Source organism: Labrus bergylta, chromosome 12 (genome assembly GCF_963930695.1).
Source record: "Labrus bergylta chromosome 12, fLabBer1.1, whole genome shotgun sequence".
In the NCBI taxonomy this organism is placed as follows: domain Eukaryota; kingdom Metazoa; phylum Chordata; class Actinopteri; order Labriformes; family Labridae; genus Labrus; species Labrus bergylta.
In genome coordinates this window covers 25,192,990-25,217,292 of record NC_089206.1, presented here as the reverse complement: position 1 = coordinate 25,217,292, position 24,303 = coordinate 25,192,990, and the positions used below count along the sequence as shown (strand labels likewise).

The 24,303-nt window shown below is 42.4% G+C and overlaps 2 protein-coding genes across 7 annotated transcripts in view; one reads left to right on the top strand and one right to left on the bottom strand.

Moving 5' to 3' along the window:
• Window positions 1–12: 12 nt before the first annotated feature.
• On the top strand, window positions 13–9,655 carry tmem106c (transmembrane protein 106C). 2 transcript variants are annotated; one of them, XM_020635389.3, is made up of 8 exons: window positions 13–1,509; window positions 1,793–2,051; window positions 3,172–3,235; window positions 3,345–3,504; window positions 4,971–5,111; window positions 6,173–6,222; window positions 7,270–7,323; window positions 8,652–9,655. In XM_020635389.3, exons 2-8 carry the CDS (start codon window positions 1,838–1,840, stop codon window positions 8,806–8,808), a joined length of 840 nt encoding a protein of 279 aa, XP_020491045.1. In that variant the 5' UTR covers window positions 13–1,509; window positions 1,793–1,837; the 3' UTR covers window positions 8,809–9,655. The 2 variants fall into 2 exon arrangements, with proteins under 2 accessions (XP_020491045.1, XP_065817655.1); XM_065961583.1 differs by having other exon boundaries at window positions 8,618–9,655.
• A 791-nt stretch (window positions 9,656–10,446) lies between these two features.
• The window catches only part of tns2a (tensin 2a), a 57,336-nt gene continuing 43,479 nt past the window's right edge, over window positions 10,447–24,303 (bottom strand). For 4 of the 5 annotated variants that reach the window (XM_020635323.3, XM_020635324.3, XM_020635326.3 and 1 more), the window contains 17 exons: window positions 23,648–23,760; window positions 22,536–22,596; window positions 22,022–22,097; window positions 21,579–21,708; window positions 20,247–20,312; window positions 19,789–19,905; window positions 17,959–19,509; window positions 17,551–17,716; window positions 16,248–17,434; window positions 16,006–16,137; window positions 15,765–15,860; window positions 15,524–15,601; window positions 15,031–15,108; window positions 14,558–14,726; window positions 13,762–13,830; window positions 13,388–13,417; window positions 10,447–13,046 (listed from right to left, as the gene is read on the bottom strand). In XM_020635323.3, coding sequence (XP_020490979.1) covers window positions 12,908–13,046; window positions 13,388–13,417; window positions 13,762–13,830; window positions 14,558–14,726; window positions 15,031–15,108; window positions 15,524–15,601; window positions 15,765–15,860; window positions 16,006–16,137; window positions 16,248–17,434; window positions 17,551–17,716; window positions 17,959–19,509; window positions 19,789–19,905; window positions 20,247–20,312; window positions 21,579–21,708; window positions 22,022–22,097; window positions 22,536–22,596; window positions 23,648–23,760 — 4,258 coding nt within the window. In that variant the 3' untranslated portion in view covers window positions 10,447–12,907. The remainder of the gene's footprint in view (window positions 13,047–13,387; window positions 13,418–13,761; window positions 13,831–14,557; window positions 14,727–15,030; window positions 15,109–15,523; window positions 15,602–15,764; window positions 15,861–16,005; window positions 16,138–16,247; window positions 17,435–17,550; window positions 17,717–17,958; window positions 19,510–19,788; window positions 19,906–20,246; window positions 20,313–21,578; window positions 21,709–22,021; window positions 22,098–22,535; window positions 22,597–23,647; window positions 23,761–24,303) is intronic. The other variant, XM_020635325.3, reaches the window with a different exon arrangement.

Here is a 24,303-nt window from a genome sequence, read left to right as displayed (position 1 = left end):
GCAACACAAAAATAAATATATATTTTTTTTTAACAAAATAATAATAATAATAATAACAATAATAGTCTATGAATTGAATTACTGAATTGTGAATGTTCCTAGGTGACATGAAGGCAACATAATATTGCTGCATTCACGTGCTACTCGGATGGTCTCTGTTCCCGAGGGTCTTCTAGTGATGTGAAAAGCAGTTCTTTTCAGAGTACTGAATCAGTAGAATCAGTTCAGTAAAGTGATTCGTTCACCGAATCGTTCAGTACTTCTCCGCAGCTCTGTCTGTGAATCAGAATTTAATAATCTGAAACACGACCGAACGTTTAGTTCTGCTCGCGATCGTACTGAGAACAGCCGGTGAATAATAAACTAATGAGCTGAGAATTTAGTTAGATAAATCTACAGTTTGTAAACTGAAAGCTGCTAAAACAATCACATTTATTTTCCCCGACTGTTCTGTTCAGTACAAGAAGAGGGAGAGAGTGACTCTCGTTCAGTTCGTTCAGTGAACGTGAACGAGCGAGACTGCGAGTCACCAGCCTCAGTGTCACACACACAGACACACACACAGACACACACACACACACACACACACACTGTACTGACTGAAACACGATCGTTAGTGGATGTTAAAACAGTCAGCTGAGTGAAATTAAGTTGGATATAAAAGCCGTTTGTAAACTGACAGCAGATATAAAAAGCACAAACATTTTCGCGACACTTAAATGTTAAATAATATATTTGCTACTTCCTCAATTTTGGAGACATGAGAGGCAGAAGTAGGGGCGGGCTTTAGTGACACAGAGCTCCCGACCGACTCCTCCTGTTGGTTCAGTCAGTACATATCACTGACATGAAAGAGAGAGGGAGGGCGGGCTTTGAGAGACTCTTACGGTCTAGAGAGAGACGAGACGGGAGAGAGGAGAGCGCAACTGAAGTTGAGAAATGAACGACTCTTTTCAGTCAGTGATTCAGTTCAGTTCGTTCACCCAGATGATTCGTTCGTTTTGAAAGAATCGTTCAGGACCGACACATCACTAAAGTCTTCTGACTTCTGTGTGCTCAGAAGCTTAAAGTCGTAATGTGGGAACAACGCAGAGACAAAATGATAATATTTCTATGGACTAAAGTGAACTAAATAACTGTGCCTGGACAGCCACACACGGTAACAAAGTGATACCAAGTTGCAATTGAAAAAAAATAAAGTACATTTTTAATACGTGACGAATAAGTTATTTTTTATACCATAAATTAAACGTTTTCTTTACCCTGTCATATTCCTTCAGGAAAAAAGTCAACTCAGCAAGTTCGAAGTTTCTCCGTATTTCCCCATTTTGTTCTCACTTTGAACAGCCTTCGTTGTGCGTTGTAACGGTCGGAAACCAGTTTGTCCGATTATTCCAACACCACGTGAACGCAGCTCAGCTCTGGTGTGACAGAAAGCGGAGTGGTGTGAGTGCTGCTTCTGCTAATACGAGTTCAGCATGGCGACGTTTAACTTGTTCTGTCCAAAAGGTAAGTAAAGTTTGTGTAAGGTTTTTGTGACGTAAACAACGACACAGACAGATACAGTCGAGTCTCTGGCTGGTTTGTGTCGGTCAACTTGTTGAACATCTCTGTTGGCTAACTAGCTTAAACAGAACGTCCAGTTCTTCTTCGTTGTTGTTGATTTTGAAGCTGCTGTGGTAGAGATGCTCACTGCTTTTCAATAACAAACACAGAGTCTCTGTTACTCATAGCTGATTACATTTGCCCAGCTTTTTCTCCGGCTTAATGGCTCGCTGTCATCCATCTGCAGGCGAGCTGTAGTCGGCGGGGAAACTCTGGCTTGATTTGAGTCACCATGGGGATCCGGTTGTCTCGCAGCGGCAGCAGCCTGTCCCTCCTCCCGGACAGACAGAGCAATGGTCGGACAGGAGAACACAAAGACTCCGATAATGACTCTTTGGATGGGATGAGCAGACGTGAGGATATCGCACAGTTCCCGTACGTGGAGTTTACCGGCAGGGATAGTATAACGTGTCCGACATGCCAGGGCACAGGACGGATACCCTCATGTGAGTAGAGACGTGAAGAAACAACAACAACAACAACAGCATGTTGTCTAGAAACATTGCTTTAAATGACTGTAGTAAACTTAAAAACGTTAATAACATTTGGTTACATTGTATTACACTCTTTGAAGTCTTGCATGTTAATCTCTTATTAGGGTTAGCCTGTCTGTGTGCAACCAGCTGATCCAGTGAATGTCACACATCTCTACAGGTGTCAGCATGTTTCTGTTGTCAGGGTAGTCAATCTGACTTCTCTTACTTAATGTGTACATGATTGCAAAAATGTATTTTACATCTAAGAAGAAAAAGATTTGTAATGTTCTGATAAGTCGTGCAAAAGCATACAAAATGGTTATAATAAATGCCAGGATGCAAAATGTATTTCTAATGAATCTGGATATTATTAGGTCGTGCCGACCTCAAAACGGGTACATTCCTAAATTTCCTCTGGTAAATTAAAAGCTCATTCATTTTTGCCTTGATCTTAGGATGCATTAACTAAAGTATATTCTATTGTTGGTTCTCAACTGTTTCATCCTCAGAACTCAGAACCCATCACCAACAATTTCTGAAGTTTTTCAACCAACTAGATTTATTTCATGAGACCTTGTACCTTTTTTGGGCCTTAGATGGTACAAGACATTTGACAGAACAATAAAACAGAACAAAATAAACATGTTTAAGAAGCGCTCTGTAAATGTTGGACTCAGATTTCTTTCAGGCACACATTCACAACCCACTGAAAATGTCTCCCTGACCCACCAGTTGAGACCCACTGTTGTATATGATGTTATTTCATTGCATAGTTAAACCCTTTATGGGCATGAAACATGCAAACATGTATGATGCACAAACAATGAAAATGAGCTTAACTGTTAAATATAGCTATTTAGTTTGAGTAAACTAAAACATGCTGACAAATATGTGAATCTGAGACTTTTGGCAACAAAGTCATTACACTGCAGAATAAAATCAAATCATTTGGCTGCATCAGGAGTTCTACTGTGATGAAAGACGCTGTTGTTGTGCAATTGAAGAGTCTACGCCATATGTCTCAAGTGTCTATATGAAGGAGAAACGCTAATCAATGTGTTGCATGACCTGTTTGTCTTTGTTTTTCTAGATCAAGTGAATGAGCTGGTTGCATTGATCCCATACAGCGACCAAAGGCTGCAGCCACAAAGAACGTAAGTCAAAAAACATACTTATATACAGTCTGTATTTCTGTGCCAATGTTACAAATCAAATTGTTTCAGAAAAACTACAAACTGCCTCGTTTATTTTGTTGTATCACAGGAAGCTGTATGTGGTCCTGTCAATCGTGCTGTGCTTCCTGGCTTCCTCCCTTGTGGCCTTCTTCCTCTTCCCTCGTTCCGTCGTTGTCATGGACGATGGGATACATTCTGTCACTGTACAATTCGACACCACCAATCAGAAGGTCTTAATGAACATGACGGTAAGTTGTCCCCCAGCCGATTGTAGCTGATTATACCTAGCTGTTTGTTTACAAGGTGCACTAAGCTGAAAATAATTAAATCTAATCCAACATTCCTTCCACCTCCATGACGGTTATAAAGTTCAATTTTTGTTGAAACTTTGAGAGTTGTTGATTCAAATGTATGGTCACTGTGGAGGCTGCAGTTTGTGCTGTTGTTGAACTCTAAAGGTTTTAGCTCACCCTGATTGATAAAAATGGGTTGGACATAATGAAGTCACTGTAGTTGAGGATAGTCAAACAAATCCAACAAAACCTTCACGATTGTTTGATTTATTCCACAGCCAAAGTTTACGACTACATCAGTTTTAGTAAAGTGTTCCCAACAACCTGAAACTGATGTCTGTGTAGGTTCTCAGTCCAGTCCAATGGTTAGTGCACCCGACTGAGGTCCAACCTGTAGCTTCACCTCATGTCCTTCCCCACTCGGTCTCTCTCTCTCTCTCTCTCTCTCTCTCTCTCTCTCTCTCTCTCTCTCTCTCTCTCGGTCTTGCTCTCTCCCTCTCCCTCTCTCTCTCTCTCGGTCTTGCTCTCTCCCTCTCTCTCCCTCTCTCTCTCTCTCTCTTTCTCTCTCTCTCTCTCTCTCTCTCTCTCTTTCTCCCCTGTTTCTGACTCTATCCACTGTCCTCCTATCTCTAAATAGAGGCATAAGAGGCGTTTCATCATTCATTTTGTACTGTATATACCTCCTGTTTTTATTTTTATTTTTATTTATCTTATCTATTCTGTTTAATGTGTATTTTGAGCTTTCTTGTCTGTGCTGCTGAACTGCCCGAATTTCCCCTCTGGGGATCAATAAAGTATTATCTTATTTTATCTTATCTTATCTTATAAAAAGCCCAAAAAATAAACTTTAAAAAAAACTGGTGAAAAATGGTATCAATGTCTCATGAATTTACTGACAGTGATGACCTTAATAACTATTGCAGCTTTTATATAAACTTCATATTTCTGCGGAATAACAAACTGAATTGAACTGAATAAAGTCTTTGGCAGACGCTCAGGTCGTTTAGTTTAGAGCAGAATTCAGACTTTTGTTTTTATGCATCCAAATTACAGCTTATGAGATCAGAGGATAAACGGATTAGTGGGTCCACAGAAAAAAGGATCAGCAATTACAGTGATATAAGTTCAAGAGCAGCAGGTGCAAAATGTGTCTTTTAATAATGTAGACACTTTTCTGTGACATAATGATATTTCACAGGAAATCAATCCAAGACATGTTTCCTCTGTGAAGCTCCTCATGTGCCTCTGAGCAACTCTCGTTCAGGCACTAGTTTGTGCCCTTACTAGATTTCCTCACTATCTGTGGTGATGAAAAGTATTCCTGACTCCACTCCACACTGATAGATTGTTATGAAACACGTTGTAATGGTTGTGATATTTTACTCTGTATCTTTCATAGTTTTAACTTTCTGTTTACTCAGAGCACGCTGAACCTCAGCAACCCAAACTTCTTCTCGGTGTCGGTGGACAGTGTGAGCTGTCAGGTGTTTTACATGAAGACAGTGATCGGGACTCAACAGATTCACAACGTCACCACACTCCTGCCGCTCAGTGACAGCCAGGTAAAAGAGAAAAGGCACATGCATGAATACGTTAACTCCTGTGATAGGTTTTTATGTTCATATGTATTCACCCCGTTGAACTTTCATATATTTTGTAACGTTACAACTGCACATCAGTATGGATTTGATAAGGCTGTATGCTCTGAAAAGTCACAAAATAGTTAATCATTTTGAAGACAAGGGGACATTTTCAAGGGTTTAAAAATATTTAACGCATAGAAATATGAAAGACGCTGGTGCTTTGTTATGGAAACCCCTAAGTCATATCAGAAGCCATCAGGTGAAGATGCACATGCAGCATAAGTCTGCTTTGTAGACTTGTCTTGACTGTAAATCTAACAGATACGCTCTAATAACTGTATGAATCTTAGTGTGCAAAGGTCCAAAGGGGGTTGACTATTATGTAAGACATAGTCATTTAATACAAATTTTATTCCTTTGTAAATATGGTCTTGTGTGCACAGAATGAGTCATCAGTAGTTTGTTCAGGTGCAGGTACAGAGTTCAGTGTGTTGGCAGAGTACAGCACATGTGTAGGTGTGCCAGGAACAGGATGTGGTGTCTGGTTGATAAAACTGCTCTGAACGCGTGCTCCTAGCTCGACTGCACGAGTCCTTTTCATGCTTGAAGACATAAAAACAAAACACGCTCTACAACTCACTTCAACTCCAAATTCCATAAAAAAGAACAAAAGCCAGCATGACTTAATCCTGCTAACAAGTATTTTCTCTGTAGTGAAAGCCTCTTTATTTAGTTTTTAATGTTATTTTGGGGCTTTTTATGATTTTATCCAGAGATAGGTCAGTGGACAGAGTCAGAAATCGGGGAGAGCGAGACAGTGGGAGAGGGGCCACAGGTCAGATTCGAACCCAGGCTGCCTGCTTAAAGGACCCCAGCCTCTTATTTTTTATATTCAACCACACTGTTGATCACTGTGCTCATGGGAGCTGTAGTTTCTATTGAGTTGATGTCCTGCTCCTAGAAATACTCTTTTATATCACAAGTCTGAAGCTGAAGATAGAAAGTAACGGGTCTGTTTCTGATGTGTGCATCTTCTGCAGGTGAACTACACCGTCAGTGTGGCGATCGGCAGCAGTGCACCCTACGTCTAGTAAGTGTCTCTGCTCAGATGTTGTCCAGACAGTTATCATATATAAGAACACGTAACATTGAAATGTGTCCACAGAGTCATGTTGAGTAGGAGTCAGGTCTCTTTGGCTAAAAGGACGGCTCCAGCACTTTGAAAACCTAAAACAAAACCAGGGGACCTATGAGAGATGGATTTATGACAGAATAGTCAAATGACTACTATGTTAAAGAGGTCATATTTTGCCCTTTTTGGGGTTCATATATTTAATCTATGTACCTACTAAAGTATGTTCACAGTAGCTAAAGTTCTATATCTGTTTTCATGTACTGCTGCTCCATGCACCGGCTCGCTTCTGACTCTCTCTCTAAGGCTCTGAAGTGCCCACGTTCAGAGTCCCCACGTGTGGTCTGATCTGATTAGTCGGCTCTGCCGTAATTGGTCAGTTGCTCAGCATGGTTCTCGAAAGTGTCACGCCTGTTTTACCATATTGGGAATGCAGCCACTTTGGCTCCGAGGGCCGAGCAAAAACATTAGCACCTTAGCACTACTGTGCTACTGCAGGCTACAGCATATCATGGGCGAGCTACAGAAGTTAATGGGTGTGCAACATGAGCTGCAGGGCTTGCCACAACGAGCCAATGGGCTTAGATCAGTGATATCACACTGACAAGACGTCACACTGGCAAAAAGTTTTCGAGGGGGGCTAGAACCGAGCGTTACATGCGGCTAATGCTACAGCTAACAGGAGGAGGTAGGAGAAGCCGCGTTTCCGCAGACTTGCACATAGGTGTGACTAAACATGCACAGGACACTTGGAAAACACACTAAAGAGCATATAAAACCAGAAAAAGCAGAATATGGGACCTTTAAAGTATTAATATTTTACTAAACCACGCTGACTCAACCCTGACATCGAAATCCTCCTCTGATGAGTAATCTCACTCTGAACAGAGCAGAACGAAGTCTTTCTGTTTGAAAAATTAGGCGTGTATGAATTCAACAGACAAAATGTGTTGAATAGCTGGAGTGTATCAGTCTAAAGGTTTCTCTGTTGTGTTTCTGTTCCAGCGCCTTCTGCACCATGCCCAGCATTAAGGTCCACAACATCGTTGTTCTTATGCAGTAAGTTTCTCTTTACCTTTCAACGATGTCATGCTTTGACGCAGCATGTGGTACGATCTGCGTTAAACCTCGATGATCTTGTTTTCATGATTTTGACAAAATCTTAATTGAAACTCGATTAATAGCCGAGCACTTCTAATGTTTTCCAGAGGAATATCTGTAAGTCTCCAAAGCAGAGATGCTGTCTTATACATAATACATTATTATTCATATAAAGGCTTACAGTAAGGCGATAAAGCATCTTCAGAAGATGACTACATCACTGAGTCATCATAACCTTGTCACTCCGTGTTCAGGAGGAAGCTTTGTTTTTGGTTTAAATCCACCCGATCCGACCACACCAGGCACTTCCTGAAGGTTGTGTGACATGGTGTGAACCAGAACTCTCTGGATTCTTGTCTTTATAGTTCACACCAAATGACAATAATATCACATTTTGAAAGTGCCTGCATCGATTCGTTGAGGTATATGGTAGGAAATAGTTCACAGTCTGTCTCCTGTGGTCTCTTTTTCTTCCTCCATAAACAAATAAGCAAAACAAAATATATGTTTGTAAGCAAAGAAACACAGTTTTATTCAATTTTAATTTTAAATTCCATGGTTTTGATAATAAGTTCCTTTAAATTTTGTATCATTGGCTGTGTAACGATTCGACACCAACAGACAAAAGATCAGAACTGATGTTTCTCGGAGAGCCGATAGCCTAGTGGTTTTGTCTTGTGCCCCATGTACAGAAGCTATAGTCCTCGTCGCTGCGGCGAGGACTATAGGTAGGTTAGAATCCGACCTCTGCCCTTTGCTGCATGTCAACCCCTGTCTCTCTCCTCCCAAGATTTCCTGACTCTCTTCATCTGTCTTGTCTAATAAAGACAAAAAGGCCCCAAAAATCAACTTGGAAAAAACAGATGTTGCTTGTCCATCTGTAAAACGCAGGTTCATGGTTAAAGGCGTGTGTTGTGAAATCCAGGTCTGATATTCAATGAACCCAACGAAATGTGAGCTCAGATTTACTTCTTCATTTGAGTGAAGACACTTCAGACTTACTGAGTCTCCAAGTCAGGAAATGACTCGGCGTATCTACTTTCTGAACCCTTGTTTTTTTATAGCACAGAGCCAACTGCAAACTGTGTGTGTGTGTGTGTGTGTGTGTGTGTGTGTGTGTGTGTGTGTGTGTGTGTGTGTGTGTGTGTGTGTGTGTGTGTGTGTGTGTGTGTGTGTGTGTGTGTGTGTGTGTGTGTGTGTGTGTGTGTGTGTGTGTGTGTGTGTGTGTGTGTGTGTGTGTGTGTGGCAGCAGCGTGCTCTTCATTTGTGTATCCTGTTGCTTTCAGAACCACAGTGAAAACCGGCAACATGGTGCGGACATCCATGAACAGCCTGGAGGCCTACCGCTACATCGACTGTGGCTCCAACACCACAGACATCCAGCAGCACCTCCTCTCCTCCACCCTCTCACCTGCCTTAAGCCTCGGCACCCCTCTGCTATGAGCCCTGCAAAGAGACGACTCACGCCTAAGGAGGAAGTGGGAGATGTTGGTGCACACTCCAGGATGGTTTCTGTCCAACAGCAGCAACAATTTCAAATGGTGCTCTTTTTTTTCTAAGCTCAGGGCAAAAAAGGTCAAAAAGAAGTTGCTGTAAATGATGATGCAATTTCGTGTAAAAGATGGGTGAATGGACCGTCCCTATTGGACAGGCCAGAGGCGACAGATGCCTGGTTTTGTTGTGGTGGTTGTTAGACGTGGTGGACATTTTCTTGCCAAACACTTTTAGACTTTTCTTGCATTGTTCCTGCTCGTGATTTGCTGAATGCTTTTGCTGTTTCAGGCAGAGTGAGTCACATGTTCTAATGGGTAAAAAACTAAAGTAGAAAATTGAACAAGTCATCGCAAGCAAGGGCGCATCATGACCGTGTTTTGTGTTGGCAGGACAAATGTCAGAGAAAGAGCTTTTCTTTAAGATAAATGGCCGACATTCTCTGTTGACTGGACAGCATTTCTGCCCTTCCTTTAATTGGCTCTGCTCGCTCAGAGCTCTGTCTGTCTGTCTGTCTGTGCTGCTGTTGTTGCACCATCATGAGAATTTCCTTCAGCAAAGCTTGAATGACCTTTGTGTTATAACACTGCTTTCACTAGATGCTGCTAACAGGGAAGGAACTGGTCTGCTGTTTCTGTTGTGGATTGAATGCAGGGATTATTTAGTATTTGCACCTTGAAACTGGGACATATTGTTACATTTGCTCCCTTTCTTATTTAACAGTCGCTTACCTTTGAGAATGGCATTCACATATTTAACAAGGAACAGTTTAAAAAAAAAAAAAAAAAAAAAAAAAGAATCTCATGACAGCATTCTGTATTCAGCACACATGGCGTAAAAGAGAGAGAGACAGTGTTCTTAGACTTGATTTTCATGACGGTATGGCTTAAAAATCTCATTTCGAAGTGACCTAAACACTGATCACCTAACTCGCTCTCTTGTTAAAACATCCTTAATCATCACTTCTGTGGCTCCTCCAACTTCTCAGAGTCCATTTCAGACCCAGGAGCACAAAGATGTGACACCAGCAGGTAAATGTTGGAGGACTTTTCTTGAAGCATCCCCTCTCTGTAGATCTCTCTCTCTCGTCATTCATTTGACTTCATAGTGCAAAAACAATTGACTGAAAATATTGTGATTTTTTTTTTTTTTTTTAAAGGGATAGTTGTTTGTAAATTTATGTATGAAAGATTTTACTACTTTTTAATAAAACGGTTCTTAAACAGGAATTAAAATGAGTTGTGAATAAACAAAAGTCATTAAAAACACAAATGGTGGTGGATGTTTTTTTGTTGTTGTGTGGAAAATATTTAGAGGTCATTTCGGAGGCAGCATCCTTTGAAGGAGCCAGTTCACTTCATCAACAACTGTTCTTACTCTTAACGAATGAGCGAAGACATTTAAGGAATTGTTCTGATCATATAGAAGGAGCTCCTCCATCTCGTCTGAACCTCGCCATGGAGACGGGTTGTGGACATTTCTTACAGATCAGTCTTCAAAGTGAGGCTGTGCGAGCTGAGAGTGTTTGTTGTTGTGATGTGTTTCCGGTAAGTACCATAAACCCCCCAAAAGTACGAGACCATGAAGCCCTTTAGGTACCACATCATTTCAGTTTAATTCTATTCTTCATTGTTTGGCATACGAAATAGCATCACATCCTTTCCAAACAAACGTTTCCTTTTGCATGTCTCATACGCTGTCCTACTGCTATAGCTGCATGTGAAAATATATTACTACATCATATAGAGAACAAGGAAACAGACCACAATATATTATCACGTGAATACAAGGACTGCTTTTCTTGGGTTTAACAAACACACTAAATAAATGCATAGTACAAATACAAGAAGCAATAAGTACAAAAATATAACTGGATGAAAGCTTATTAATACAAGAGTGCTTCGTCTTTGGTTATGTACGTCAGTCTTCAGGCCACCGTCTGTGTGTGTGTGTGTGTTGACCTGTCTCTGCTCCGTTTATTTAATCTGTCTGAATTTAAAAAGAAGTGAATGAAAAACTAAATGTTTCACGGCAATGGTGTGCTTCAACTCTGTGCGTCCTTCCTCCTCGAGCTTTTTCCACATTCCACGTGCTTTTTCTTTAAAAGTGGACGTAACAAAAACCCCGCCCAACATGTTTACCTAAATCCCCTCCAAACACACCAACACACACCACTCCCTCGCCAACATACACACACTTATTAAAGGTTAAAAACCTCACATTCATGATTACTTTCATTAGAGTTATTTCTCTCTCTCTCTCTCTGATTATTGTGTAGGTGGGTAAAAACAAACTAAAAACATGATTGTCACTGACAGTCCATGAGTCAAAGTTGAACACTTCTAAAGATGGAAGGCAAGCGTGGCTGTAAATACATACATCTGAACACCTGAACATCTTACACAGACTGAATTACATCCTCAGGGCTTTGGTCCGTTTTATACAGAGAACAAAATAGGAGCATTACATAAAATATACACTCACTGTTTATACCTACAGTTATTATTGATGTCTTAATATCAAACATTATGAGGGCTTTGTTGTCCAGAAACAGTGCAACCAAACCTCCTCTTTGTAACCTCTCCACACCGTCTGTGTGTCCTCGAAGCTGCTTTAAGTTTGACTTCCATTGTTACACTCGACACAAAACAGAACAAGATACTGTTTTTAAGAAAGCTGCTTATAACCTTCAATCAACCAGGAGCCTGTGTCATAAAGTTCAACTTAGTCTGGCTTAACGTCGCTGATTCTTGATAACTTTTATCATGAGCTGGATGTTCATTTGATCTGGGTTTTCCAATCCAGCTCTGATAACAAACCTGCATTATCGAATGTAGCATCACATAAACAAACTGTACAAGAAAACTTGTCTTCAGATGAGTCTATTCCTCTCTAACATGAATGATTTAAAACTTAAGTGTCAAACAAAGTGACATGAAACTCTAAAACTTGGTTGGTATTTCAGATTTGACTAACCAGTAACTGTCATTATACTCCACTTCAAACCATGAGTTCATTGTTGTTCAAACTCTCTTTGGTGAAAAATTAAGTAACATGAATGATTGAACCCATTAAAGGAGCAATATGTCTCAAATATTGTATATACTAAATAAATCATAAAATGACCTTAAAAGATCATCAGAGGCCGTAAGAAGCTGATGAAATAAGAGTGATTTGAGAGATTAAGGATGTCATCAGCTAAAATTTGAGAAACAATCACGGCAATTAGGCTATGGGTTTAAGAAAATATTGAGATATTCTTATCAGTTTTTAAAATACTACACATAATAATTGATGTTTTACATGTTAAAGGTCACATATTATCCTGTATTTGATCATGTCTATAAACGCCTCTATTTCAGCCCTGCTCAGAACAGGCTGTTTCTGTGTCTGTACCTTTAAATGAGCTGTGTCTGACCACGCCCCCTCTCTGGATGGGCTATTGTTTACTGTGAGAAGGCAGACTCAGAGAGCAGAACAAACACCTAGCTGTGGGAGTGTCACTAACCTGGGGGAGGGGCTACTGCCTTTTATGATGTCACAAAAAGAAAATCTTGATAAAAATGTTCCAGCCTCAGGATATCAGAAAACATGAAATATGCTGAAAACTAAATGAATAATCCACTAATCGTTCCTGATAGTACAGGCCCCTGGTTGATGTTTATGCTCAAAGCATAATGGAGGTCTCCACTGACACCTCCTCGTCTACAGATAACATCAAGGTCATTTTGAAACTCTGTGTTCTTTCTTTTTCATTCAAAAACACTGACCCATTCATCACAAATGAAACGTAGAGTTATACTGCCAACCAATCCTTGTTCAGGATTAGACAGAGTGGAAAAACAATCAGTCTGGATCATGGACTAAGATTTTAAATCGCCTTCAAAATGTCTCAACACCAATAATAAGAAACTGTGTGTGGTAAAATAGTTATGGCATAGTATTATGGCACTTATTCAGAAAACAGCAATACTAGGCCATTACTGAACAATAATAACTTGTCAGTATTGTCTTCAATCTGCTGAGTTTGTGTCTGTGTCTTTGTCTCCCTCTATCGGCGCTGTGACAACATGACCTTGTTGATAAAGTTGACGATAGCAGACGCAGGTTGTTCGGGGTCCAGCTCTGCAAACAGGTGGCAAACGTTCTCTGCCACGCTGCCCGGCTTCTTGGCTACAAAACCAAACACCCTGAGAGAGGAAATGTCAAAAAAATGATGTGAGCGAAAAGGCAGAGACATGAAGTAAGTGAGCATGAGAAGAAGCAGAAGGAAGGTAATTACACAAACATTTTCTATTTGTCTGCACTGACATTAGAACCAGGATCATGGGGTCATGTGGGACTTGATTTCCATTGTTAAAAAATGTTTGCAGGAATGATTTCGGTAAGGCATGCACGCAATCTGATGCCATGCAGAGGCTCAAGTATCCCTAATTTCTTAGTCACAGTTTGAGCCACACCCTCTTTTTAAGAAGACATGCATACAAATATGATCGTTCTTCCAGTCATCAAACACAAACAAAGCACTTACTTAACGGTGGTGTTGTCTGAATTAGTCCACCTGAAGCCAAAAGAGAAAGAGATAGAAACCAGGCTCAGACACAGCACTCACATTCAGAGCTGCCAAACAAGCTGATGCAGCTGCAGCCTCGGCCGCAGCCAGCATGCTCGCAAAACAAAACGATCACATGCACTCACATCATTTACTCAGGAGAACAACTGCACTCACAACACAGACAAACAGATCCATGCCAGGGCTCACAGCAATAAATGCAGTGATCATGGATGCAATGAATGGTTTGATTGTTGTGATGACGTGTCTGAGATTTCTGCAGACTTTAGGTTAGTTTTGGTTCCAACTAAAGCTACAAAGAGTCAGATCCTCTTTGTCTTTAGACTGCCTACCTCCTGTCTTTAGGGTCGATGCTGCTGAAAGTTACACTGTTCACCGGGTAATGTCTCCTAAAGAAAACCCTAGAAGAAGAAAGACAGAAATAGTAAAACAGGTCTTTAGGGACATTTCATCAGTAAAATGCTGTGTTACCCATCATCATTCATCAAGTAATGACTGTTCACCATCAAATGTCTACAAACTACTGATGACTGTAAACAAAAAGAACACTTTGTAAATGATTAAATGATTTAAAAAAAATTACTGCCACTTGGTAAAGCACCTCGGCCAACCAGTCAATTTGCACATTACATTCTTGAGTGTTTTCCATAAAATGACCGTTAAACTGAGGCGTGAAGGACGGCCATTGTTGAGTAACTGAAAATATTTAAACAGCATAAGTCAGGTGACACAAGCGAGGCCACTCGGATCATTTACAGGAGGGGACCTACAGACGAAGAACAGGTTTAAAGAGGTTTAATAAGGGAGCCAAATGAGACACTAATTGACTCCTAAGATGAATTCGTAATGTAACATGTAATACAATAAATTAAAAAGTGTTGCTGAAGGCTGCAAGGCGGTGCAATGGGGAGTGCTGTTGCCTAGTTACGATCATCAAACTGACAGCTGCAAGTGGTTCATGTGACTCCGAACAGGATAAGGGGTATAGATGATAAAAATATGGATGGATGTGTTGCTGAGATGTCACAAGAACTGGACAGCCAGATGTATGCATGGACAAACCAAAAACCTAAAACCTCAGACCTCAGCTGTGTCAAAGGCAAGTGAATCCACTGGAGAGTCTCTCACCTGCGTTGGCTGTCAGTCAGTGTGATGCCCTGCGACGTCACCTTGAACTGGACAACAGTTGCAGCAGGACGCGGATTACGACCGAGGGAAGCGTCTGTTGCCTTGGCGATGGCCTGGGGGCCGGTCAGAGACTCCGTTTCCACAGAGTTCAGGTAGAGGACGTTACATGCTGAGGAAAGAGGGACAGACAGAGAGAGAGAGGGGCGGGCATTAAAAGCTGTTAGACCGGACAGATCTCAAGAGTTTTATTTAACTGACCTGTAACAGTGCCATTGTTTGTATTCATTATAGGTTTAGTTAATTTTATGTAAAATCATAGTAAATGAATGCAGCCTTATTTCTTACTTTTATTTTATAACATTTATATTTCCTGCGTAACATCAGTAGAAGCTGTAGACGCACACGTTGTATCATTTTTGTTGTAAGAAATACAACAGCCTGCTTTAGGAAGTGAGACTGGACGGAGATCTCACCTGCTCCTTGTTTCAGCAGGTCAGCAGCCGTGCTGATGTTACTCACTGGTTGAACCTCCTGCACCTCTCCGATCAGATCTAATGACAATACAGATGATAAACAATCAGGATATCAGATAATACAAACCGTTTCATTTAAAATACTTGACATGTCCCTTGAAGTTTAAAAGTTGTGTTTGAGGCTTTATTTCTTTTTTTATATTTTATTCAAATTTATCACAGATTTTTGAAAACATGCAGAAAACAAAAAGCAATTGCAAACCATGAGAGACATTTATGTTCCTTTTTTTTTTTTTAAAGCTGAGATGTCGCTTTAGGCCAAGAATTGTGACGTTAATCTTCTGTTACATTAACTTGGATATTTGGACTGTTGATCAAAAGGAAGCAAGTCTTTTCAAGGAGTCCCATTTGGCTTTAGGAAACATGATTTTTTTGTTACTCGCTTCTTTCTGACAGATTATCGACAAAATATGAATGTAGTAGGTGTGCCAACCTTTTTCTTGGATCTTTAGCGTGCAGGGCAATGAGATGGGTGTGATTGAGTGTTGGTAGACCAGCGCAGACAGACTCCCTTTTGGTGACAAATAAGAAATAAAAACTCTTACATTCCTTGAGGATAAAAAACATATTAAATAATCATTATATTTCTTTTGACTTTCCCTTTCAGGCTAATAAAAATACTTCCTCCAGACAGACGAAGATGGAAAACCTTAAGATGGAGAAGGAAATCTTACCAAAGTAAGGCTCGTTCTGACAGCCTTTAATCTTCACTCCTCGAGGGCCTGTTTCTATTAGAAAGTGTCTGACCAGCTGTTCCAGAGGGTCGTTCACTGTAACAGAATAAAGGAACTGTTAATAAGCTGCAAATACCAACAAGTCTACAACAGCCGTTGAATAAGTGCAATGTGACACACATTACCAGGAATGAACCAAAGAGTGAAAAGGATGAATATAGAAGACATGAACAATCTTTACCTTTGCTGCTGTGGTTGTTGACATTGGCAGGAGGAGTAGCCACCTTCAGGGCCAGGCCATAGGCCCCCTGAAAAGAGTTACTGTCCCTGATCAGGAAGGTTCCTGGCTCTCTCTCCTTCAGACCTGCGATTGCTACAACCAAACACAACCAAAATATCAGGAGTGTTTCGTCCTGTTAAATTACTATGTTCGATTTTTTTTTACTTAATAACAAAAAAGAAGTTGCACACTATTGGACCTACCTTGCTCTCTGGAGATGCCAGGCTTGTACCAGAATCTTGAGCTGTCCTGAACAAACTTCACACTGACCCTGTTTGCACTCTCTGTCTCAATGGCTGTTTCTCTATCATTCTGGCCTGCAGGGGGAGCAATTTCCCCCACGGTAGGAGAGAATGTGACATGGTGCTGATGTTGGCCGTTGCTGGTGGTGGAGGCAGGTATATGACTCACAGCTGGCTTTGGACTTCCTACCGCCTCGTTAGGTGAACCTGGTTGGGTTGGAGGGTGACGCTTCTCGGGCAAAGGCGGCTGTGGGTGAGGAAGCGGGATGGAGATAGTGGAGTAGTTGGAGTAGGAGGACGAATGGAGCTGAGGAGTTGGACTGGAGTAGCATAGCCTCTTGTTGTTGTCGAGAGATGGATTTTGTCTGGCAGGGCTGTGCTCCATGCCTGGGTAATGGTGGGGTGTGGGTCCATGCTCCTGGATGTGGTTTGGATTGTGGGAGTCAGACGCACTCAACATCAACCTCCTACTCAAAGTGGCAAAGCCAGGAACCGGGGTGTCAGAGACCGGGGAGCCCTCCGTACTACAGGAGGCAGGCTGGGGGGATGATGGAGATGCAATGGCAGATGTGGCATTGGGGGAAGGAGTCATGGTTGGTTTGGGGGCTTCAGGGTGAGATGCGTTGGTTGGAGAAGAGCCAATGACTTCTGCTGGGGTCGTTCTTGTCAATTCGATGTTTTGAGTTTGTGTCTGGCTCTGAGGCTGGGATACAGACTGAGCCAGTGCAGCAGCTTCTGAAGGATTGGGGGTTTGAATAGTAAGAGGTCTGTGCTGGGAGTTTGTATCTGGTGCAGGAGCAGCATGGATTGGGGATGAAGGAGCCTGGCAGAGTCCCTGGTTTGACGTGGTTGGCGTTGCAGAGTCAACAGAAGAAGTGTTCTGTACTGACAAAGCTGAGGGTGTTTCTGGGATACGGTGCTGTTCTGCTGGTGCAGCGCAGTGATTGTGGGGTTCTGTTTGTAAAGGTGTGGTTGGGTGTGACTGAGAGTCTTTTGCCACCTGAGGCATGGAGGATGGCTCTGGGCTGCTTCTTTGGTTTTCCGGGACAATAGTTTGGGGATGAAAGTGTCCGTCCTGGGGAGGGGAACCCTCGCAGTCAATGATGTCAGTGGTCCGGATCTCATACTCTCTCCCTCCTGGACTGGGGCTGTAACAGACAGGTCATGGGTTGCTGTAACATTCAGTCTGTAAGTAGGTAGACTTATTAGATTACACAGTTGATTATGAAGATAAAAATGCCAAAATGGTGTTCAGCTGGAATACCTTTCCCTTGTGCGCAGCGGGCTGCTTGTGTGGACGGGAGTGGACGGTCCAGACATGTCAGACGGAGTGGAGCATGCAGCGTGTACGTCTCTGTGGGCTCTCTTAAAAGAACCATGAGTTATGTGATCCCTCCAGCCCACACTCTCGCCAGAACTACGAAGGCCATCTGGAATGTAAGAAAAATAATGAAGAACATTTACAAAAAGTAGTAATCAGCATTCCAAATTCGATATTTGGTTCTTGGCCATTAAAAGAGGCTACAAGATGAGGCGTTTTGTGGTTATTGTGCAATGTTACTGTTGAGTCATACTATTAAACACATGCTGTTGTTGATTATGGGAAATTTATACATTTTCCATTGTTAACAGTAAGCACATTTCTGAGTGTCTCTGTTTTAACATGACTCACCAGTGTGTGAGTCAGAGCCGTATGACTGCTGTGACTCTGGATGGTGATGGTGGTGGTTATGGCTGTGGTCAGCTTGCCCATTGCTATGGCTGCAGGAACCTGTAGGCAGCGGGGACGTGGACTCAGACTGGTAGCCAGAGCCGTAGCCTCTGCTTTCAGATGGCGACGGCTGGTAAGGCGAGCAGGGGCACACCTGCCGGGGCGTTTGGTAACCGCTGCTGCTGCTGCTGTACTTCAGATCCAGTTGAGAGTGAGCATGGGACCTTGATGCCTCTGGGTAAGCTGGATGACCTGATGGCAGAGGGTCAAATGTGAAGGCTGGAAGGTCGTGACCCTGCGGGCCGTAGGAGGCTACAGTGGCCCTCCTGTGCCAATACTCAGCCTCTCTATCCCTCTCCCATTGCAGCTCAGCCTCCCTGTCTCTCTCCCAGTGGAGGGACAAGTCTCTGCCTCGTCTCAGCCCTGGATCCCTCTCCCACTGGAGCTCTGATCCTCGGGGTAACTCTGCCTCCCTAGCTCTCCTTAGCCCCACCTCTGCCTCTCTGTCCCAGTGGAAGCTTTCACTGCGGTCCAGCCTCAGGGTGTGGTAAGCCGCAGAGTCCTCTCTCCTGATGTTGCAGTCTCTGCAAGGACAGCCAGGTGGAGGCATACCATCCATCAGCATTATGTCGTGATACGTAGGGCTTGTGGCAGGTTTGGGGTGGTGTGGGTGGGGGTGATGGTGGCTGTGAGGTGGAGGGGGATGGTGGTAGGGACCAAAGTCGTCTTCACGACAGTAGACGCGAGCCGGGGCAGACAGAGGGTGATGATGCAGGTGGTTGTGGGGATGAGTGGTGAGGTCTGGAGATGGGTACGGACAGATGTGTCGAGATGAGGAAGCCTCTGAGCAGGAGCGATGCAGGTAGTGCGGAGGGCCACTCTGGCGGTCCCACACTAGGTCTGGAGGTGGAAGAGACTGGTGGGAGTGGGGGCTGTAGTGCTGGCACAGATCCATGTGTGATGGAGGAGCCGCCGGATTGGGGCTGGCGGAAGGTGTTGCCCCGTGGTGCCCGTTGGTACCAGGAGCCCGATCCAGGCAATAACCATTAGGCATGAGGAGGGTGCGGTCGCAGCCAGGCTCGGCACAGCGTTGAGACCGGTAACCATTCCGGCAGGAGCAGGTCCGACTGAGCCGACTCAGCGTCCCAGTTCCCTCAGAGGGCAAAGAATCTCCATCATCCAAGATGGCCGTCTCACGCTCTCCATCTCGATTTCCCTCGATCCCTCCAAGAAGACGTTCAAGATCCTCTCTCTCCTGTCGGGTTGGGGGAGGAGGGCGAACCGGCTCCTCCGAGCAATCGGGGGGGATCGATGACTGATTCAGATGGAGGGAATGGGCTGAGAGGGCAGAGCCAGAGCCGTGAGCGATGAGATGATCGGGCCTATCTTCTGCGAGGCCTCCTGCTGGGCTGCTGCCATTGGTTGAGCTGAGAGAACCAGAGCCAGGACCTCGGCGCTTCTTTATCTGAGCATAGAGACTACCATCCAAAGGACCTCTGGTGTGGGCGATATCTAAGCCAAGAGGACAGAGGGAACATCAGCAATCAAAATGACATCATTAGTGCTATATGCAGAGCTAATTATGAGCCTGTTTGAACTTTCTCTCACAGCTGTTGTCTGAGGATCTCTTTCTACTTGAAATCTAAGCTATCTGTTCTTGGAAATGATGAGGATTTGCATTGTCCACAGGACAGATTAGGGCTGTAGCAGACATGTAATGTTTAAAGCTCATCAGTTTTCACATAACGTCCTGCTGAGATGGGAATATGAATGGAATACTTAGTGTATTACCCTCCAGGCTGTCCTGGTATCGTTGGTTGAAGTTCTCATAGGAATCCCAGCGAACCACTGGGTCAGCTGTGTTGTAGTCGACCGTTACAGCTGGGTCGTTCTTCTGGTACTCACGGCCTGAGAAAGGACACGTTTAATAGTTTGCATTAGTTTTTAATTCATCAAATTGTATTTAAAAAGTGCAGAATAGCAACAAAAGTTTTCTGGTGACACTATATAATTTAGATAGAGAAGGTCTAGACTGTACTCTTCCTAAAGAGACCTCACAACGAGCAAGCACTAGACGACAGTGACTAGAAAAACTTTTCCTGAACAGGCAGAAAACATATCTTCCATGACACGGCTTAGAAAATGGAGATGGGAATAACATGAATAAAGGGGGAGACATAAAGACCTTTTCCCACAATTCAGAATTAAACATTTGAAGCAGAACAGATATTTAGAAACAGTGAACCGACCTTTCATTTTCTCAGGTCCGGAGGAGAAGACAAACTCCACTGTGGCATCAGATGGAAAACGCTCATCTGGAAAAAAAGGAAATGTAAAATTAATAAAGCGACACAAAGATTTCTCAAATTAAAGAGTTTTGAGTTCTTTCTACGTCACAGTCTTCAACTGATATCAGCATTGGGGGAAACCCCTACAGAGGAATCAAGCAGTGTCTCCGCTCCAATACATCAAACAAAAACTACCTTCCACAGATGTGTTTTTAGGTGTATGAACCCACAATGGTGTGTTTATATTAGCAATGTTTCATTAAGTGTAATGGATTATTGACCACATTGAAAAGCTCCTTTCCTTTACAGACACGTTTCTCAGCTGCTCGTATTCTATCATTTACAGAAACTAAAACCAAGAGGAAATGAGGTAATGACCACATTCATTATAGACTTAAGCAATAGACCAGTGTTCAGTAGGCCTCCTTCACGCTCTCTGAAGGATAGTTAGAAACACCCGATCCCTTCATACAGTACAACCCACTCCTGTTACTAACCTCCAGGGAGCTGTTATTACGCCCAAGATGGAGACTTAGCTACTTCTATTAAGGGAATTATTCAACCATTAGGAGGCCGTTCTGGTTAACAGACCACTGTGAATAAATTCCTGCAATGCTAATTTCCAAAGTGCTGTTAGCATATAAAATACTTGTGTTTGGCGATGATTTAACAACAAATCTTGCCAGCATGACGATTAACCAATGAAGTGACCGTCTTGTAAAATCCACCCTGGCCTTAAGGGAGCAATATCATTTGTTCTTGAACACAAGAGTGGAGTGTGTGTTACTTTTAGTCCCAAAAACAAAGGGAGCTGTCTGGTTGGTTGATATTTCTCTGTGGGTTCATAACCAGTTGTTGCTACTTCTATATAAAACCAAATGGTAATGTGTTCCATTGGAAAGATCATTTCATAACTTTCACATATTTAAGATACAAGGGTAAGCCTTAAACATGTATTTATTTATTTTATTTATTTATGATTTATTTGATGGGGAAGGACAATAAAGCAAACAGCAATCCAATGCATGTATCATAGTGTTTATAGCGGGCGCTAATTTGCAACACTTTTGAGGAAATAAAAGATTAAAAACGTTAGAAAGGAAAAAGAGATAATAAACTGTGTCTAATAATTCACAGGATAACTGCTTACGACTCTGTGCTTACCATAAAAGGAAATGTTTATCAAGAAATGTATTACCAATTTCAAATACATTCAGGAGTCAGATTGTTTATCGCCTCCAACTTTTAAATGTTGCTCAGATGTTACCCTCTTTGCTTTCTTAATGAACGTACCTAAACAAGCTTCATCCAACTCTCCTTTGCCAAACCAGAGCTGGGATCCGTGGATGGTGCAGGTGTGGAACTGCAGCCTGAACACCGTGTCTCTGTCGGCACTCTGAGCTTGCCTGTGGTAGCATTTGACCTGCAGAGGGCAGCAGAGGTGAACAGGAAGGAAAGAGGGAGAATGAGCAGTTTGGTCAGTAAATGTGAGGCTTCTTGTTCCAACACGAGTGACACCTACACTTTTCTGAAATGACAGACTGCACAAGAAGGAACAAATGATCATTCCTTCTTAACAAAGTGACAAAACCTTTTTCACACCAACATCTGTATGCAGGGATGAGCACTGCACATTTGACCACATTTAAGCAAATGATTTGTTAAGTATTTGTTTTGTCTTCTAATGTGTGTGCAGCATTTACTGAGTCATGATTACAATGGTGTCATATCCTCACCATGATGTCCCCCTTTAGCAGCAGCGCTGGTTCAATGGTCACACTCAACCGCCTGCCTCCGGTGCCTTGAAGGTCGCTGTGGAAAACACAATGTACACAAACAAGCCAGTTATATAGCTGGAAGAACACAGGAAACTCAAGAAGAGACACTAAGTGACCAGAATCTCACAAACAGAGGGTGATTGATTTACATGATTTTACCATTTGAATATATGTTTGACAGCTGGAGTTTGATTTATTCAACATTATAAAGTTTTCATTTGGCAGTGACTATAATCACACTAGTTACTTAGAAAGGCCTGAAGCTAGACGATACATATAAAAGATACGACTTATAAAAGTCTGGTTCAAGTAGAAAGATGCTCTTTGTGTTATGTTCTTCACTCCTGTCTCTTTATTTACTTTGTGACGCTGTTCAAACCTCGGCCCATAAAAGAAAACACCCGAGAACCTAGAGTTAGGCTCCTGGATATCTGTGCTATCATCCGGGCGTATGACAGCAAGAAGCACTCACTAGATGCCTGAAGTGTACACCAACTGCATGGACTGGTAGATCTTCAAGAAGGGGAAGTAGCCTAGAGGGAGGAGAGAGAAATTTAGACACAGCGGGGCATTATCAACGTGGAGGACGGAGGAATGTGCTGACTGCCACCCCCGCCTTCTGGACTTGACGATCAGATTAAAGATAAACAGACTGGTTTGTGTGGGCGGTGGGTGAATGTGCCCATCTATGAGAGCGGTGAGTCAGTCAGCATGGCCTTGATTCAGGAGGGGAAGCCTGACAGAGCATCACGCCAACACAAACCATCTCGACATGTATACAACTTTATCTGGAAACAGTTAAAGTCAGATCAGGCAACAGATCGGTGACTGAGGGAACGACTCAGATGATCTCAGTGTTTATGTTCTCCTCAATCTTAGTTCTCCAAATGTTTAAGAGAAGTGCAGGAAAAGGAGACCAAGGAAACATGCTTTAAAGGACAACAAGATGTCCTTTCTCTCGCGTCAGATGAAACATGACTTAATGATGGCCAATAACTCTCATGTGACATTTGATTCCTTGGAGCTTTGTTTGCAGTTATGATGTAATGACCACTAAATACAACACCACATCTCTTACTACAGTACATGTTTATACTTCTTCATAACGGAACACTAGGTCAAATATAAAAATCAAAAATGGCAAATGGTAAATGGACTTCAGCTTGTGTAGCACTATTCTTCTGACTTCTGACTACTCAAAGTGCTTTTACAACCCGGGTCACACCAACACATTCACACCCTGATGGTAGAGGTTGTAAAGTGTAAAGTGTCCATCAGAAGTAACTAATCACATTCATAAACAAGCGGGAGCAACTTGTGGTTAAGTGTCTTGCCCCCGGGACACATCAGACATGCAGCTGCAGGAGCAGGGGATCGAACCTCCTACATTACGGTTGAGGGACGACCGACTTTGTGATCTTAAAATATAATTGTATTAATATTGTGCTAGGGTTAAAGCCTTAGTTATTTTAAAGCTGTAAAATGGAAAGCATTGTACCTATAATGATGTTTACTTACCAAACAGGCAGATGTATTTTTTTTACACTTTGATGATTTGGTTTTAAATCATTCGAACAATCTCACCTCCTTCGCCCTGGAAGTTGGGGAGTGATGGGATGAGGACTTGATGGAGGAAGAGAGGACTGCTGTTCATCTTGATCGCCCCAGACAGAAGTCCTCCAAAGTAATAGATATACCTGAGAGGGACGAGGACGAAGTGAGAGAGATCCTTATAAAATAAAAGAAGGGTGATAAATTTGAGGAATACAAATAACAGATGGTGAGAGAGAGTAAGAGAGAGAGAGAGAGAGAGAGAGAGAGAGAGAGAGAGAGAGTTGAAGAATGCAAACAGTCCAGAAGCAGACGAAGCTGTTGCCAGGTAGTCAGATACAAAGAGAGCAAATATTTGACTTTTCCTGAAACTATCTGCTCATGTTGAGAAATGTTTCCTGTCTTTCCCAGTTGGATTGACTTGAATTAGTGTCATTTTCTTGAGACTATTTTTCTTCAATTACCATCAGTACATTTTCATACTAACATTCATGTGTAAGAATAGCTATGAAAGGAAAAGTTCTATGTTTTGATAGAAAAGCTTCTTTTGGGTTTGATTTGGATTTCAACAAACATTAATGAAAAGTTTGACTACCCCTTGATATGCATATGTGATACCTTGCTTGATTGAAGCCATTCAAATGCCTGTACATTAAATATGAACTTACATACAGGACAAAGTTAGCTTA